We start from the raw sequence: 14,813 nt of genomic DNA, 5'->3' as shown, positions 1-14,813 counted from the left end.
GAAAAGAGCAAAACTAAACTAAGAAAAATGAAACTAAAGACAAAACATTTGAAAAGACACCAGTTAGACTTTAGAAGATCAAATTAAACAGAAGAGACAATAAAACGATCAAAAAGAGCAAAAACAGATAAAGATCTTAAAGCGTTTTCTAGTCTGAAACGAAAACATCAAGTAGTTTCTTCAAACATTTCCTCTTTCTTTGTTCTTGGTTTGATTGTGGACACATTTGCTAACAACTCATTCAAGAAAACTGCTTTCCAGATAAAGTCTACTAGTAGTTGAAGCCATGGATCAAACTAATGTTACCTTCTGATCTCCACAAACTTTACTGTTCAGTGAAGAGAATCGAAGTTTGTTGAGGATTTCTAAAAAACCCACAGGTGAAGGTCTGAGAAGAACTCGGATGGTCTAAATGTGAACTCAAGACTCATGGTCACAAGTTTTAAGGCTTCTGTTAACCAGAAAGTTCAAACTAACAGAGAAGTACTGAGAAACTTTTAAAACTTCAGTCCTCAGACTGTCTGAAAGCTCAAACCAACAGAGAAGTACTCAGGAACGTTTAAAATTTCAGTCCTCAGACTGTCTGAAGGTTCAAACTAACAGAGAACTACTCAGGAACTTAGAAAATTTCAGTCCTCAGACTGTCTGAAGGTTCAAACTAACAGAGAACTACTGTGGGACTTCGAAAATTTCAGCCCTCAGACTGTGTGAAAGCTCAGGTCCTGAGGACTCGGGAGGTGTGGAGGCTTTGGAAAGTCTTGGAACTGAGGGTTCCACCCTCCAGCACAAAGGCTGAAGTCCAGCCTCCTGAGAAAAACGGTCGAGTCGAGACTCGAGTTAAAAAAAAACTCGAAAACGACAAAAAATAGATGATAAATGCGCAAAAAAAAGAAGAATTAGTATCTGAGCAAATAGCTCAGGGGAAAAGAAGACGGACTACCAAGTGGAAGGTCGCAGGTTCAAGACCCACCACCGGCAATTTTCTTTCTTTGTCTTTGTCAGGATTTTGATGAAAATTTAAGAAGGGTCTGGTCTTGAACCAGCGACCTGCAGCTCCATAGGCAAATCCTTAACTCACTGAGCTACAGATCAGATAAAAAGAAATAAATTCGTCGTCCCTTTGACATCGTAGTTTGTGAAGTGACCACATGGGCAGAGCCAAGGCGGAGTCTGGGTGGAGTCAGGGCGGAGAGTAGGCGGGGAGGTGGGTGGCGGCCTCCCCCCTCTACTCCCCCACCTCCCACCACCACCCACCACACCTTCCCCCACCCGACGAGTTCTTCGAGTCTCCACGAGTTCTTCGAGTCTCCACGGGTTTTCCCGAGTTTCTGGAGTTTCCAGGTCGGAGGCAGAACAAGTTGTCATGAAGAGGTGTTGAAGTCGGCCAGGATGGACTGACTTTTTACAGCGACTAGAAGGAAGACCACTAGAAGAGCAGGTCTTTAACCACCATCCATAAAATCCATGGAGTTGCTCCAGAGAAATGAAGGAAGGTCAACTTTTATCAACCTCCATCCAGATGTTCAACTTCATATCTTTGACATTTTTAGCACCACAAACCTTTAGTATCACACTTTATTATCATTTATTAGGACTTTAATGGAATCCACCAGCAGATTTAGTTTTTGTTGACAAACTTTATTCTTGTCATCATTCAACTGCAGTATTTAAAACTGTTCCTTCTATTTGACCTCATGTTTATTAGTTTTAGTGGAGAAAGTTATTTTAGTTGTTGATTAGTCTCTTAAAAACCAAGTAATAAATTGGACTAGTCAAGAGGTTTAAATTTCTTACTTTGTCATATTTTAAATATGACAAAAAATATAAAAATAAAGTGTCTTGAGACAATTTGACCTGTAACTGGCGTTATATAAATAAAATTGAATTAAAATTGTAAGTACCTTGTAACATTGGAGTAATTCAGCCATATATGTTGGAAAACATTTTCTTTGTCCATTAATCTGTTAATTATTTTCTCCAGTAATTCATTTCTTGTTTTGTTTTATAAAATGTCAAACCCAAATATATTCAGTTTACTGTCATAAAAACCAAAAAGATTTACATTCATGATGCAGGAATCGGACAGTTTTTCACTTTTTATCTTAGTTTAGTCAAAAAGATAGTTGATAATGTGTGGATTGTTGCAGCTTGTGAGCCGTAGAAGGTTTTAATCTTTGGGGCCGAGTGTCAGAAAACATTTAGAAATCAACATCAACAAAACACTCAACAAAGATTTGAACGTCATTAAAGGGAAATCCAACTTTTGCATGACAATGTCTAATTAAAGGACATTTATTTCCAATGTAAATGTGTGATATTCATCCTCTGGAGCTTTCTCTTCACATCGTCTTCCACCTGGACTGGTTTGGTCGGGAGCATGCGCAACAAACATTTGAAAAACTGCACTTTAACATCAATGAATGACACTGAAGTTTAATCTCTACATAAATGAGACTGAGTCTGGATGTGCTGCTCTGTCATTAACTGCTAAGTTTAGGGAAAGTTCAAACAAAAGAGGACAGTTCAGATCAGACTTGAGAATGAGCTTATTTTGAACAAACATCTCAGACTTTCTGAGCTTCAACACCTCTAGCAAGATATTTTAACAACAAGCAACTCAAGAGATCCAGGAGCTGGAGAGAGTTAGCTTTAGCTGAGCCAAAGAACATGTGGGACGCTAACCTAGCAAACATTTCAGACTGTTCTCTGTGAATTCTGGGAAATAATTTCCTATTTAATGACAGAGCTACACATCTGAACTCAGTCTCATTAAAACAGACTCTAATTCAGTGTCATCCATCCATATTAAAGTGCAGTTACCCAAAATGTTTGTTGCATGAGCTCCAACAAAACCTGTCCAGGTAGAAGGCCACTTTGACAAACAGGAAGTGGAAGATTCCAAGCAGATTTATAGAAGGGGGAACCAGCCTGTACTAAGTGTGGTCGAGTATAGAGGGGTGTTTTGTGGGTTTTTAAGGCTGATAATGATTATTAGTGAGACATTTGGAGTAGATATCCATTTGCAGTAAATGAAAGTATTTAAAATCTTGGAGTTAAACTTAGAAGAACACAAAGTCTAACAGAAAACTTTGTTGATACGTTTTTGTTTTGTTTACAGATGTTAAGTTAAAGGAGTTTTATTCGTGATGTATAACCAATCAAATGACTCCAGAAGACAGAGCGACCACAGGTAGATAAAGGTTCAGAGCCAAAGTAGCACCATTTTTAAATTTATTTATTACCGTAAACCAGTAAAAAATAAAATACTGATAATCAGTAAATCAGTCGGCCCACAATTACTACAATTCTACAATGTATGTCTCTTTCCTTAGACTTGTTATTTGTACAATATACGATGTATATGATGGCGTTTTTTTCATACCAAAGGCTAAACTATGATGTTTTCTAAGAGACATATGATGCTACTCTGGTTGTTCTGGCTCTGGGCTGCTACACTCCTCCTCTGTTGTTTTCTGGATTGTACTCAGCTGCATGCCTTCGTCCATCCGGCCTCCGTTGACTCGTCCCGCCTGCCGTCTCTGGAGCTGAAGCTGGATTGGAACAGACCAAAGTACAGTCCAATCACGATGCCAGCTGCCTCTCAAAAGGCTCCTTCATCTGGCAGGTGGCAGCACTTCTTCTGAGAGGAAGCTGAGCTGGTCCAGCAGAACTTTGGAGATGTGTTCCAGTGGTTGGTGGATGTGTGGGGAGATAGAGAGGGACCTTTGAGTTGTTCACAAAGGAAAACAGGGAACCCATTGTTAGTTTTAGTTTAGGGTGACACTGTGGTGTGTTTTTGGGTTTTAAGAGGTGAACAGGAAGAGTTTTTTTTCGTATTGATTGTCTTTTACTTTGTTCCTGGTTGGAATGCCCATCAATGTCAACATGAAGTTCACTTATAGTTCTGTTTATTTATTTTTATTTTAATAACATCCATTTGCTTTTAACCCCCTCACATGTTGTGTTGTTGTAAACTTACTCTTTCAAATAAATACTCATCTAACCCTCTGGAAACCAGCATTTGGACTGTTTTTGTGTTGCTCCTCACCTACTGACAGCTGTGGACTAAAGGCTATACTGTGATGTTTTTAGAGCCACATGCTATACTATGATGTTTGTTGGGCGACACGCTATACTATAGGCTTTTTTAATTGACATATTACTGTGACTTTTTTTGGTTTAGTTTTTTTTGTTTTTTTAGCAACATATAAGAATTAGAAGTTTTAAAAGTTACTACCCTTTTACTTGTGCAATGAAATTATTATTCTATGAACCTCGGTGTTATCTTTGACCAGGACATGTCCTTTAACTCGCACATAAAACAAATCTGTAGGACTTCCTTTTTCCACCTGAGAAATATTGTGAAAATCAGGAACATCCTGTCTCAGAGTGATGCAGAAAAACTAGTCCATGCATTTGTTACTTCTAGGCTTGACTACTGTAATTCCTTATTATCAGGTTGTCCCAATAGCTCTCTGAAACATCTACAGCTGATCCAAAACGCTGCAGCCAGAGTACTGACGGGAGTTAGCAAGAGAGATCATATTTCTCCTATATTGGTTTCTCTTCACTGGCTTCCTGTTAAATCTAGAATAGAATTCAAAATCCTTCTTATGACATATAAAGCTCTTAACAACCAATCTCCATCATATCTTAAAGACCTGATAGTACCATATTATCCTAGCAGAACTCTTCGCTCTCAGACTGCAGGCTTACTTGTTGTTCCTAGAATCTCTAAAAGTAGAATGGGAGGCAGAGCCTTCAGTTATAAGGTGCCTCTCCTGTGGAACCAGCTCCCAGTTTGGGTTCTGGAGGCGGACACCCTCTCTATTTTTGAGACCAGGCTTAAAACCTTCCTTTTCGACAAAGCTTATAGTTAGGGCTGACTGGGTGACCCTGACGGGGTGAGCTGGTGTTTTCATTTGCAAAACTGACTTCCCCTCTTGATGTCCCTTTAATTTGCCCTTAGTCATGCTGCTATAGGCCTAGGCTGCTGGGGAACCTCTCTTGATGCGCTGAGCCCTTCTCTAACTACCTATGTATTTACTATATATACCATTATTGCATTACATTCACTCTGTTTCTTTCTGTGTCCTTTCTCCGAGTGTCCCTGGTCCCAGAGCTGGATGCTGGATGCTTCAGATGTGTGGCTGTGTTTTATGGTCCTTGTGTCCCACCCCCCCACCTCTCTATCTCTACCCCTCTATCTGTAACCCTCTATCTCTACCTCCATCCCTCTATCTCTACCTCTCTACCTCTTCTGTCCCTCTCAACCCGCCCGGTCAGCAGGCAGATGGGTCCCCCCACATTAGAGCCGGGTTCTGCTCAAGGTTTTTTTTCCCTGTTAAAAGGGTGTTTTCCTTGCCACTGTCGCCTTTTGGCTTGCTCTGGGGGTCAGGCATATGGGTTCTGTAAAGCGTCTCGAGACAATTTGACTGTAATTGGCGCTATATAAATAAAATTGAATTGAATTGAATTGAATTGAATTGAATTGGCATTTTTTAGATGACATACTCTGTTTTCTTGAATTACATACTATTTTGACAATATACTGCACTATGACGTTTTTTTGAACCACATATCATACATGACAATTTTAGGCAGCATCCTATCATTTTGCGCTTTTTGAACCACATAATAATCTATGTTGTGTTTTTTTTTCTTGCCAACATGCTGTACTATGAACTACAGGCCATACTATGTTATTCTTGAGTAAAGCATACTATACTTTGACATTTTCTGAACTACATCCTATACTATGGCATTATACACAGAGTGCTTTGGTTAAATTTTGATTTATAATCTAGATTTTTTTTCTGTTTTGTTTTTTGACGGGATTACCACAGACCTGACCGTGAACACCGTCGACACCCACCTCAGGGAGACGCTGCATAAGATCTCAAGGCTGCTTGGTCGTGGTCTTTCTGGCACGTACTCTTCCAAGATGAGCCAGGAAGTTTAACACTGATGGAATGACACCAGGTCTAAGCCGACAAACTTCCAATTCCTCCTCAACCCATAGTCTCTGGGAAACCTACATGGAGTAAGAAAAGTAGACAGAGAAGTAATTAAGTCTGTACACAACATATTAAAAATAAATCATGCTAATAAATTAAGTACATAGAACCAAATTTGCCAATATACTGGAGACCAGAGCTATTTAATTTGATAAGTATAACCTTGTTTAGTAACATATCAATTATTTGAGAGCAGTCCTAAAGAACTACCTGTAATCCCAATCATAAAATGGGTTTGGAGGAAGAACATAGATGGTAATCTGGATATATATGAGTTAGGCTTTATAACTACTATTGGTAGTATTGGTGGCAGTAATAGCAATGCGACTACTACTAGTAGTACATTTGCTGCTGCTGATACTGGCACTGCTACTACAACTTGTAATACTATTACAAATGCTGATACTACTTCTACGACTCTAACAGCTGTTTATACTACTACTGCTGCTTGTACTTTTAGTATTACTACTACTGCTTGTACAACTATACTACAGCTACTATTAATCGTCTGGTATTTGGTTGTCAAGCTGCTAGCTCGCCTTAGCATTTTGCTATTGGCTAACTAGTTAGCTCTCATAGACTGGAAGCTCTCAACAAGATTTCATAATGAAAAAAGAGCCAAAAACTATTCTTACCTATGAAAAGTCATTCCAAGTTTCCTTGTCTCAATCGTACGACGTAGTGTGTAACTGTATGCAGCACAGTGAGCCGGCATACTTGTTGTTTCCGTTTTCACGCCGTCTACATCAACAGAATGCACTGAAACTTTGCCCCCACTAGCTTAGCCTCGCCGTAGTACGCAGATCAAAGGGGCGTGTCCTATCTACTCATTCATATCTATGAGAACAACGGTAAGGACGCCTGACGTAGATTAGCTGCGTAAATACCATTATATACAGTCTATGGTAAATACGTATGTGAATCGCATCACTGGCTGCAGCAGCCAGTCACCGGTCACTCACTGACTCACATTGAAAAATAGCACAGAATGAATTGTGACGTGTTTATTTTATTTACAATTTAGGTTGGATTTTTTTTTTTTGTGCGCAGCGCAGACTTTCTGTGCGCGGAGACCGTGTCAGCAGTGCGCAATTGCGCACGCGCGCAGTTTAGAGGGAACAGTGGTTAGGACACTTATGTAATAGTGGAGTAAATCTGAGCATGATTGACTGTTGTTTCTACCAATTCTAATGCAAAAATGTGCTGAATACTGTGTATGTGTCCTTGTAGGAATGCGTGTTTGTTGTACTGTGTGACAAAGTCAGCTAAAGTTTCAGCAGAGTCTAATTTGGTTCCGTCTGGGTTGTGAAGTTTCCAAGGATTGGATGCTGTTGCTATAACTGTAGGGGTGTATCACACTGTCCACTTCATTCTGAATAGTTTTGAACAGCTGTAGACCGCTGCACTGTCAAAACTCTAAATCTTACCAAGTCTATTTGTCTTATTTTTAGTCAGAATGTTTCATTCCACTCGATTTAAGATAAATTCACTTAACAAGAGACATTTCAGCAGATGGAGGGACTTGTTTTAAGACAATGCATCTTAAATATCTTGTTAAGTCAAACAATCTTGAAATTATGTTGTTTTGAGTTGAATTTTACAAGAAAACTCAAAATAAGTTTAACCCTCGTGTCGTCCTGCGGGTCAAAATTGACCCGTTTTAAAGTTTGAAAATGTGGAAAAAATATATCTTCACAGTGAAACTTCTGATGTCCACATTTTAAACATTTTTGGGCCATTTTTGAACATTTTTTGGAAAAAAGAAATGTTAAAAATGTTTCTTAAGAACATTCATAAAAAATCAACCAAAATCCAGCAAATTTCACTGGATTTTGGTAGATTTTTATGTGAATATTCTTAAAGAAAATATTCGAAGTTTTACTGATATATATGGAATCACTTCAGATATTTTTAGGATTTTTTGGAAGATTTTTACTCATTTTTTGAAAATGTTTACAAGAATTTTCTTGCCAAATTTGGGGGATTTTTAAAAATAAAACTTTTAAGGGAAACTTTTAAGGAATTATTGGAATTTTCTTCCTGAAGGTTTTTTTTTTGTTGCAAATTTTCAGAAATTTGGGGAACTTTTTGCTGATTTTGGGGATTTTTTCAGACAAGGAAACAATATTTTTTGGTGCCCTTAAATGAGGACAACAGGAGGGTTAATACATCTCAAATTAGGAGGTTACATGAAAACAAAAATCTATTTTGAGTGAAAAATTGCTTTTTTTTTTTTTAAAGTATATCTGGCTTATTTTAAGACACCTAAGCTTGACAATCCTGGTAACATAGAGCTTAAAATAAGTTTTCCCAGCTAATTTTAAGATCTTAATATTCTAAATATCATATCTTATTTCAAGAAATCTTACCAAGCCATTTTTCACTTGTTCTATTGGCAGATTTTTCACTTATTTCAAGGTAAAAGTTCCTTGAAATAAGTTTTTTTCCCTTGTTTTGAGAGGAGCATTTTTTTCCAGTGTGGCAATGCAAACACTGACAAAGTTGTTGATTGTAGCTTTAGCCAAAGATCCTCAGTGTTTTACATTAGTTACCAGCCCACCACAGCTTCATAAAGAGCCAAAAATATTATATAGTCAAAGCAAAGATCTCTTTAAGACCAGTATCAGTCTCAAAATATCCTGTAGCCAGCAGTCCCTGCTTGACATACATACTGTAGGTAGAATTATGTGTTCAGTGGAGTGAGGTGATCAGAGCGTTTGTCATTATTGGAATCAGAGCTGGATGCCTCAGCTTCAAGCCCTGGACCGCTCCCAGCTCAGCAGAATAGGAAAGTATGGGTGACACACTGAAACAGCTGCACTCCAGGGTGCTGGTTACACCCAGGGTTGCTTTTTGAACACACAAAGATGACTCAACGCTGTGGGGGCATGATTTTTTTGTTGTTGACCTTTTAAAATCACAAATTTGGGTTACATTATATCTTAGCACTGTTTAAGATCTTAAGAGAAGCCAAACCTTCTTCACAAGAATTACTACCCATAATTCGCCGTTCTTGCATAGCACTGCTGGTCAGAGGTCAAAGGTGAGGTGTCTGATTTGTGACAGGACTCAGGGAAGATCGAAAGACTAGACGGACATTTTTAGAATGAAACTAGAGACGCTCCACAGATAAGAGGGAGCAAAGGAAATCTACTTTTGACAGATGAAAACTTTGTGCTTTCTTGGAGGATGTCACTCTTCTGGTGGCACATGTGGGAAAATTTTTTTGGCAAAGGGACATCTCTGAAATAACCGGGCAAAATCAACTTTGCAAAGACTGAATGTTCCTCCTTGATATGGCTTAATTGTTGAAGATGTGGACCAAGTTTCAAAATAATTCTTCACAAGTATTTGTAGCTCTCCCAGCAGTGCAACAATTTGGATGAATCCTAATGACTTTTGTGATTTTCCAACACCAGCATGTTGAAATCTTGATGGAGATGGGATAGATTGCAATTAAATTTGATTCCCCACAAGTTACCCAAACTCTCTGACCTTTCATCAATCAGGTCTAATTTTCAGTTCATCCTGTGGTTCATGACAAATACATTAAAGACTAACAACATGACCATTTGCCTGAACTGTACCTGGTGTTTAGTGTTATTTACCAAAGGATAGCATGCTAACACTATAAGATGGAAAACATTGTACTAGAACAGTGGTTATTGAAAGACAAAGCAATAAATGTTGGGATTACACATTGACCCATGTAGGAAAATTATTTAGCCAGAAATACAATAGAAGAATGTCTTTGGTTTTGAGTGTACTTGGACTTATGACAAAAATTTGGACCTTAATTGAAATTTAGACTTAATAATGGTTCTTGATGGAAAACGATCATAAAGTAATTTAAATTCATCCTTCTGGAACATTAAAATATGCACCAAATTTCATTGCAATCCATCCAGTTGTCATTGAGACACTTCACTTGAAATCACAAATGTAAACCTCAACCACAAAAGTCACTGGGATTCATCCTCCGACTGTCACAGATATCTGCACCAAATTTCGAGGCAATCCGTCTACAGTGGTTTCCAATAAAGATATTTCAATATCATGCAAATGCCAACCTGCTGGTGATGCTCCAGAAAGAGTCAGGGGGTCACCAAGGACTGGATGTCTGCACACAATCTATCAAAACCTGTTGAGATACTTCAGTCTCACACAGTAAAGGATTAACCACCCAGATCATACTGCCATCCCTGCAGCTAATAAGAACACACATGTATTTGGCTGGTTAACCGACTGGTCAACTGTCTTCTTTGTCCTTCTAGACTTCTGCGTCCCTCCAGGAGTGTCTAAGGTTGTTAGAGGAAACATTTCCCTTCACAGAGGAAGAACAGGTACTGACACATCCTCTTCTCTTTTCATTCTTGTAGTACACTCTATTCTGTCCTTGGCCTTGAACACTACTTCACTGTCCTCGTATGTCTTCTGCTTTGTCCTTCAGTTAAGTGATAATGATGGCAGAGGGGAGTCTCACCAGCTGTCCCCCATCATTCCCACTGATAACCCCTCTGTGGACCTGGAACTCGACTGGCAGGATCTGCTGTCTATCATGGACCCTGAGGTGACTGGGAGAATAAAAGTTTAAATAATACTTTCAAAAAAAAGAACACGACGAGATGACGAGATAAGAGCAGAAAGACATAGTACATTAAACTAAGATTTCATCCTTCTTTTCCAGAACACTGTTATGGACATGACATCATTTGAAGATACCTTGGATGCAAAACCATCTGAGACCTTCCAACGTGGTGGGTCTGAAGCTCTGCCCCCAAACTCTAACAACCATGTTGGACCAGAGGCTGATCAAGCAGTGCTTCTCATGGGTGCATCGTTGCAGCATGGTAAATCACTTCAGAAGCTGAAACTTGTTGATCCCTCGCCTCTTTAGCTGAAATGCAAAACAAACACAAGTTTTAATGACATGTAAAATATTTCACCAACTTGTGAAATGAGGTCCACCTACTGTGTTTTTCTTCTTCCTGAATGTCCCACACATGATTGTACCAAATGCTCCATTGTATATCCTCCATTCCTAATATTTCTCTAAAATGCTTGCTTTCTGTCTCCAGGTGTGTTGGAGCCTCAGAACCAGGCAGAGATTGAGCCAGTCCTGCTTCCCCTGATCCCCAGTGCAGAGTTGGATGACCATAGTTCAGCACTGAACACAAGACACACTTTAGAAAACCCCCTAGTGGATCCTTTCCACAGTCCTCCAGACCACGCAGATATGCTTGCAGAAGATTCTTCAGAAGACTTTAACATGGCATTAAATGCACAAGATACCTCCAGTACCTTCAACATGAATCTGCTAACACCAGATGTTTTTGATAGGTTGGAACCTGAAAATCTTCCAGGCCTTGATGTTAACTTTCATTCATATGGCATGACATCTTCCAGTTTCGGCTCATCTCTGGAGGGGAATGATGTGACTCGTGACCGCCTGGTATTACCTTCCAGTGTTTTTCTGGTTGACGAGGAGGATGGTGAGGATGAAGATGGTCTCCCTGGAACCCTTAGTGACCTCTTAGAGGATGCTACCATCTTGGATGAGATGAGATTGTTGGACCTGGCTCTAGAGGACGGATTCAGTCCTGAGATGGTAGCCAGACTGGAAGAGGAGGGGTACCTTGACCGTGGAATACAGCAGGAAACTGGCAGAGATGATGACCACTCAGGCTCTGACATGGTGGTCACAGAAGATCAGGGTCAAACAGGAAGACATCACCAAGGTAGTTTACCAGGGAGGGAACACACTCTTGCTCTGTACTATTTTGAAAAATGTGCAATGTGTGCTTCATTTAAGAGCACAGTAATTCTAATTTAATTGCAAACAGTTAGGCTTTGACACTGACCTTGAGCTTTCTTTGTTTCTTCCTCCTAGGTGGCGACGATGAGGCAGACTCAGACTCTGGTCTTTCTTTAGACTTCAGCCACAGTCCGGCTTCTCCATGTGCTTCCGAGGCCTCCTCTTATTCCTCTTCCTCATCTTCCTCCTCCTCCTCTTCCTTATCGTCCTCCTCTCCATCTTGTGTGTCAGCTGTGGGAAGTCTTGTCTCTGAAAATGAGGATGCTGAGGAAGACCTGGTTGGCTCAGGTATGGAAGTGGAGGTGACCATAAAGCAGGAGGAGCTGGAAGAGGAGGAGATGGGCGCGGTAGGGGGAGAGTATCCTTCAGATGTGGAGAAACTCTTCCCTTCCAACTATGAGGATCACAAACTGTTTCACGGCTTTTCCTGGCTGGAGCAAATTGGCCACGATCACACATACAACCAGCCCTGGTCCTCCGATTCCACTCCTTATCTTGGAAAGATGCCCACCAAACACGCCAAATCTGCTCCTCATCATGACAGCACCAAGCCATACCACCACTCCTCTTCCAGACACATCTCAATGACCAAAATGTGGGGCCGGGATGAGCGGCGTGCACGAGCCCTAAAGATCCCTTTCTCCAACGAACTCATCGTAAATCTGCCAGTGGAAGAATTTAATGACCTACTGACCAATTACCAACTCGACGAGGAGCAGCTTACCCTCATCAGGGACATACGGCGCCGCGGTAAGAACAAGATAGCCGCTCAGAACTGCAGGAAGAGGAAACAAGACGTGCTGCTGGGATTGGAGAACGATGTGTCAGGTTTGAGACGTCATCGTTCACGACTGCTAAGAGAAAAACAGGAAGCCTTGAGGCATCTCCAGGAAATGAAGCGACGATTGGGTGTGTTGTACCAGGAAGTCTTTTCCAAACTGAGGGATGAGGAAGGGAGGCCACTGGATGCGACAGAGTACCTTCTTCATTTCGGTCCCAGTAATACGGTCACAGTGGCTTCACGCCAAAAAATGGCAGAAAAATCTAGCAAGAAACAGCGGGATAAGAAGAAGTGAGGAGGTGGACAAGCCAAGAATAGTTTCACAAGAGATGTGGACATTAAAAAGTAAAGAGTTTGAAGATGATCATCAACGCAAAATATGAAAGAATGATTTTAAAGGAACACAGTAGTTGTCCTCATGGTGTCAACGGACATTCCTGAGTCTCAAAAACCATGAAATCCTCAAACACCGAGATTCCCCTGAGAGTAATGACTTGGTGGATGGACAGATGAAATCAGGACAGAAGAAAGAGGAGTTCAGTTAAAGGGGATCTGATTATCATGTTGATGATAAGGCAACCTTTACTCCAGGTTGTGTTGCTCTGCTCCTTGGTATGAACCTTTTAAACACTGGGAAAAGACTTGAATTCAGCTCTTGCTAACCTTAAAGGTAAATCCTGGGACCAGCACTCCAGAATGCTAGTTCAATGCCTAAGCAAAATCCTGATTTAAAAAGAGACTTGAAAATATTGCGCTGGACATGGTAACAAGTTGATCGTAGGATAGATACTGGCCCAACACTAAAAGGACTCTGAGCTAGCAAGGACGAGTTGCTGAATATGCAAGAAGAAAGGATGTAGAGCTGGTAGGGTTGCAGCATCTTGCAGTGAAGAATTGGGGTCATGGGGGAACAAACCATGTTATTCACCAAAACTCCAAGACATCAGGTACAATCTCCAGAAAAATCTTTCTAAATTGGAGCCATCATGGCAGCTTTGTGAGACTTCATTGTATTGCCTATAAAAACTTCTTGGAAATACACCCTACTTTAAATAGCTCCACTCCTACCTAGTACTTCACGGACTTAGCGGGTATCAAGGACAATTTACCATAAGCTCATCTTTAGCTGTAAGCTATGTCAGAATGTGGCAGCACTTCATAAGATGTATTCACCTAAAAATAAAATAGACGACTACTAGGAGAGCGCAGTGGATTCTTCCTTTGACTGAGGCCCACCTCCTCGCCAAGCTTCATGCGTAATGCTGCAATCACCAGCAATGAAACCTCAGTGGAAGCAATTAACAGCATCATGCTTCATGGGGAGTTTACTGAGGACAAAGTGAGGCAATGGGTCATCCTGGATTGATGTAATGAAAGCAGTGGGTTTGGAAAGTGATGGCCCCCAGTGGCGCAAACTGCAATAAAATGACAAATTGACTGTTTTGAATTGACATGTCATATTAGTGCATGTACTTTATCTTGTGGACTTCGATGGATCTTTAAAAGATCTTTAAGACAAATTATTAAGCTGTTTTAAGACCAATGGGTCAAAATGTGTGTAATTAATGCAGTTAAAATGAAAGATTTGGCCTTCAAAAAACAGGCAACACTCTCCGACCTCCAGGTGGATGTCACCCTCTACTGGCTGTGCACGGAGCTGAGGAAGACCTAGAATCAGTTTAGACAAAGTCATGAAAATTATTGTTTAAATATACTTTTTGAAACTGAACAAAGGTTTTCTCAGGAAGGAACACAGCCAGAGGGGCACACTTGCTTTTAGTTTCCCCTCATAAGTGCTTTACATATACAGTCAAATCACTGGAAAGGAAATGATGTAATGGTTTAGGATCATTTTTAGCCATGAAACTGTCAGAACGGCTGTTCAGTGTTTCACATGGCAGACGAAATCCAACCACTGTATTTGCCTGTGGTCCCTGCATGGTGGAGAAATGCAGCGAGACGACACCAGAATCAAAAGTCTTTCAACTTTATGAAGACAAAGTTTGAACTTTTTCACCAGCTTTGCTTAGTTGATTATATTTTGTGGATGCCCAAAGTTCTTGCTGGTATTCAAGGACTTGGTACCTCATCTTTTGTAATACAAAAAAATAAAAAAAAAAGTTTTATAAAATATTTCTTTGCAGTTGGTGAGTTCTGTCTCAGGTCGTTCAATCTGGAGGAGACAACCTTTATGATCTGA

General features: G+C 40.2%; 1 protein-coding gene and 1 long non-coding RNA gene across 2 annotated transcripts; one reads left to right on the top strand and one right to left on the bottom strand.

The window, feature by feature from the left end:
• Positions 1–3,220: 3,220 nt before the first annotated feature.
• On the bottom strand, positions 3,221–6,823 carry LOC129347507 (uncharacterized). The gene is made up of 3 exons (XR_008599641.1): positions 6,653–6,823; positions 5,876–6,034; positions 3,221–3,723 (listed from the first exon to the last, which is right to left on the bottom strand). It is a non-coding gene; the product is annotated as an uncharacterized LOC129347507 (long non-coding RNA).
• nfe2l1a (nfe2 like bZIP transcription factor 1a) lies at positions 5,902–14,746 on the top strand. Its single transcript, XM_023271109.3, has 6 exons — positions 5,902–6,043; positions 10,292–10,360; positions 10,468–10,587; positions 10,705–10,867; positions 11,096–11,755; positions 11,908–14,746. The coding sequence occupies exons 3-6, from the start codon at positions 10,576–10,578 to the stop codon at positions 12,906–12,908; spliced, it is 1,836 nt and encodes a 611-aa protein (XP_023126877.2). The 5' UTR covers positions 5,902–6,043; positions 10,292–10,360; positions 10,468–10,575; the 3' UTR covers positions 12,909–14,746.
• Positions 14,747–14,813: the final 67 nt, after the last annotated feature.

Source organism: Amphiprion ocellaris, chromosome 19, assembly GCF_022539595.1.
Source record: "Amphiprion ocellaris isolate individual 3 ecotype Okinawa chromosome 19, ASM2253959v1, whole genome shotgun sequence".
Lineage (NCBI taxonomy): Eukaryota > Metazoa > Chordata > Actinopteri > Pomacentridae > Amphiprion > Amphiprion ocellaris.
The sequence above is the reverse complement of the archived record's forward strand: the minus strand, read 5'-3'. Positions and strand labels throughout refer to the sequence as shown.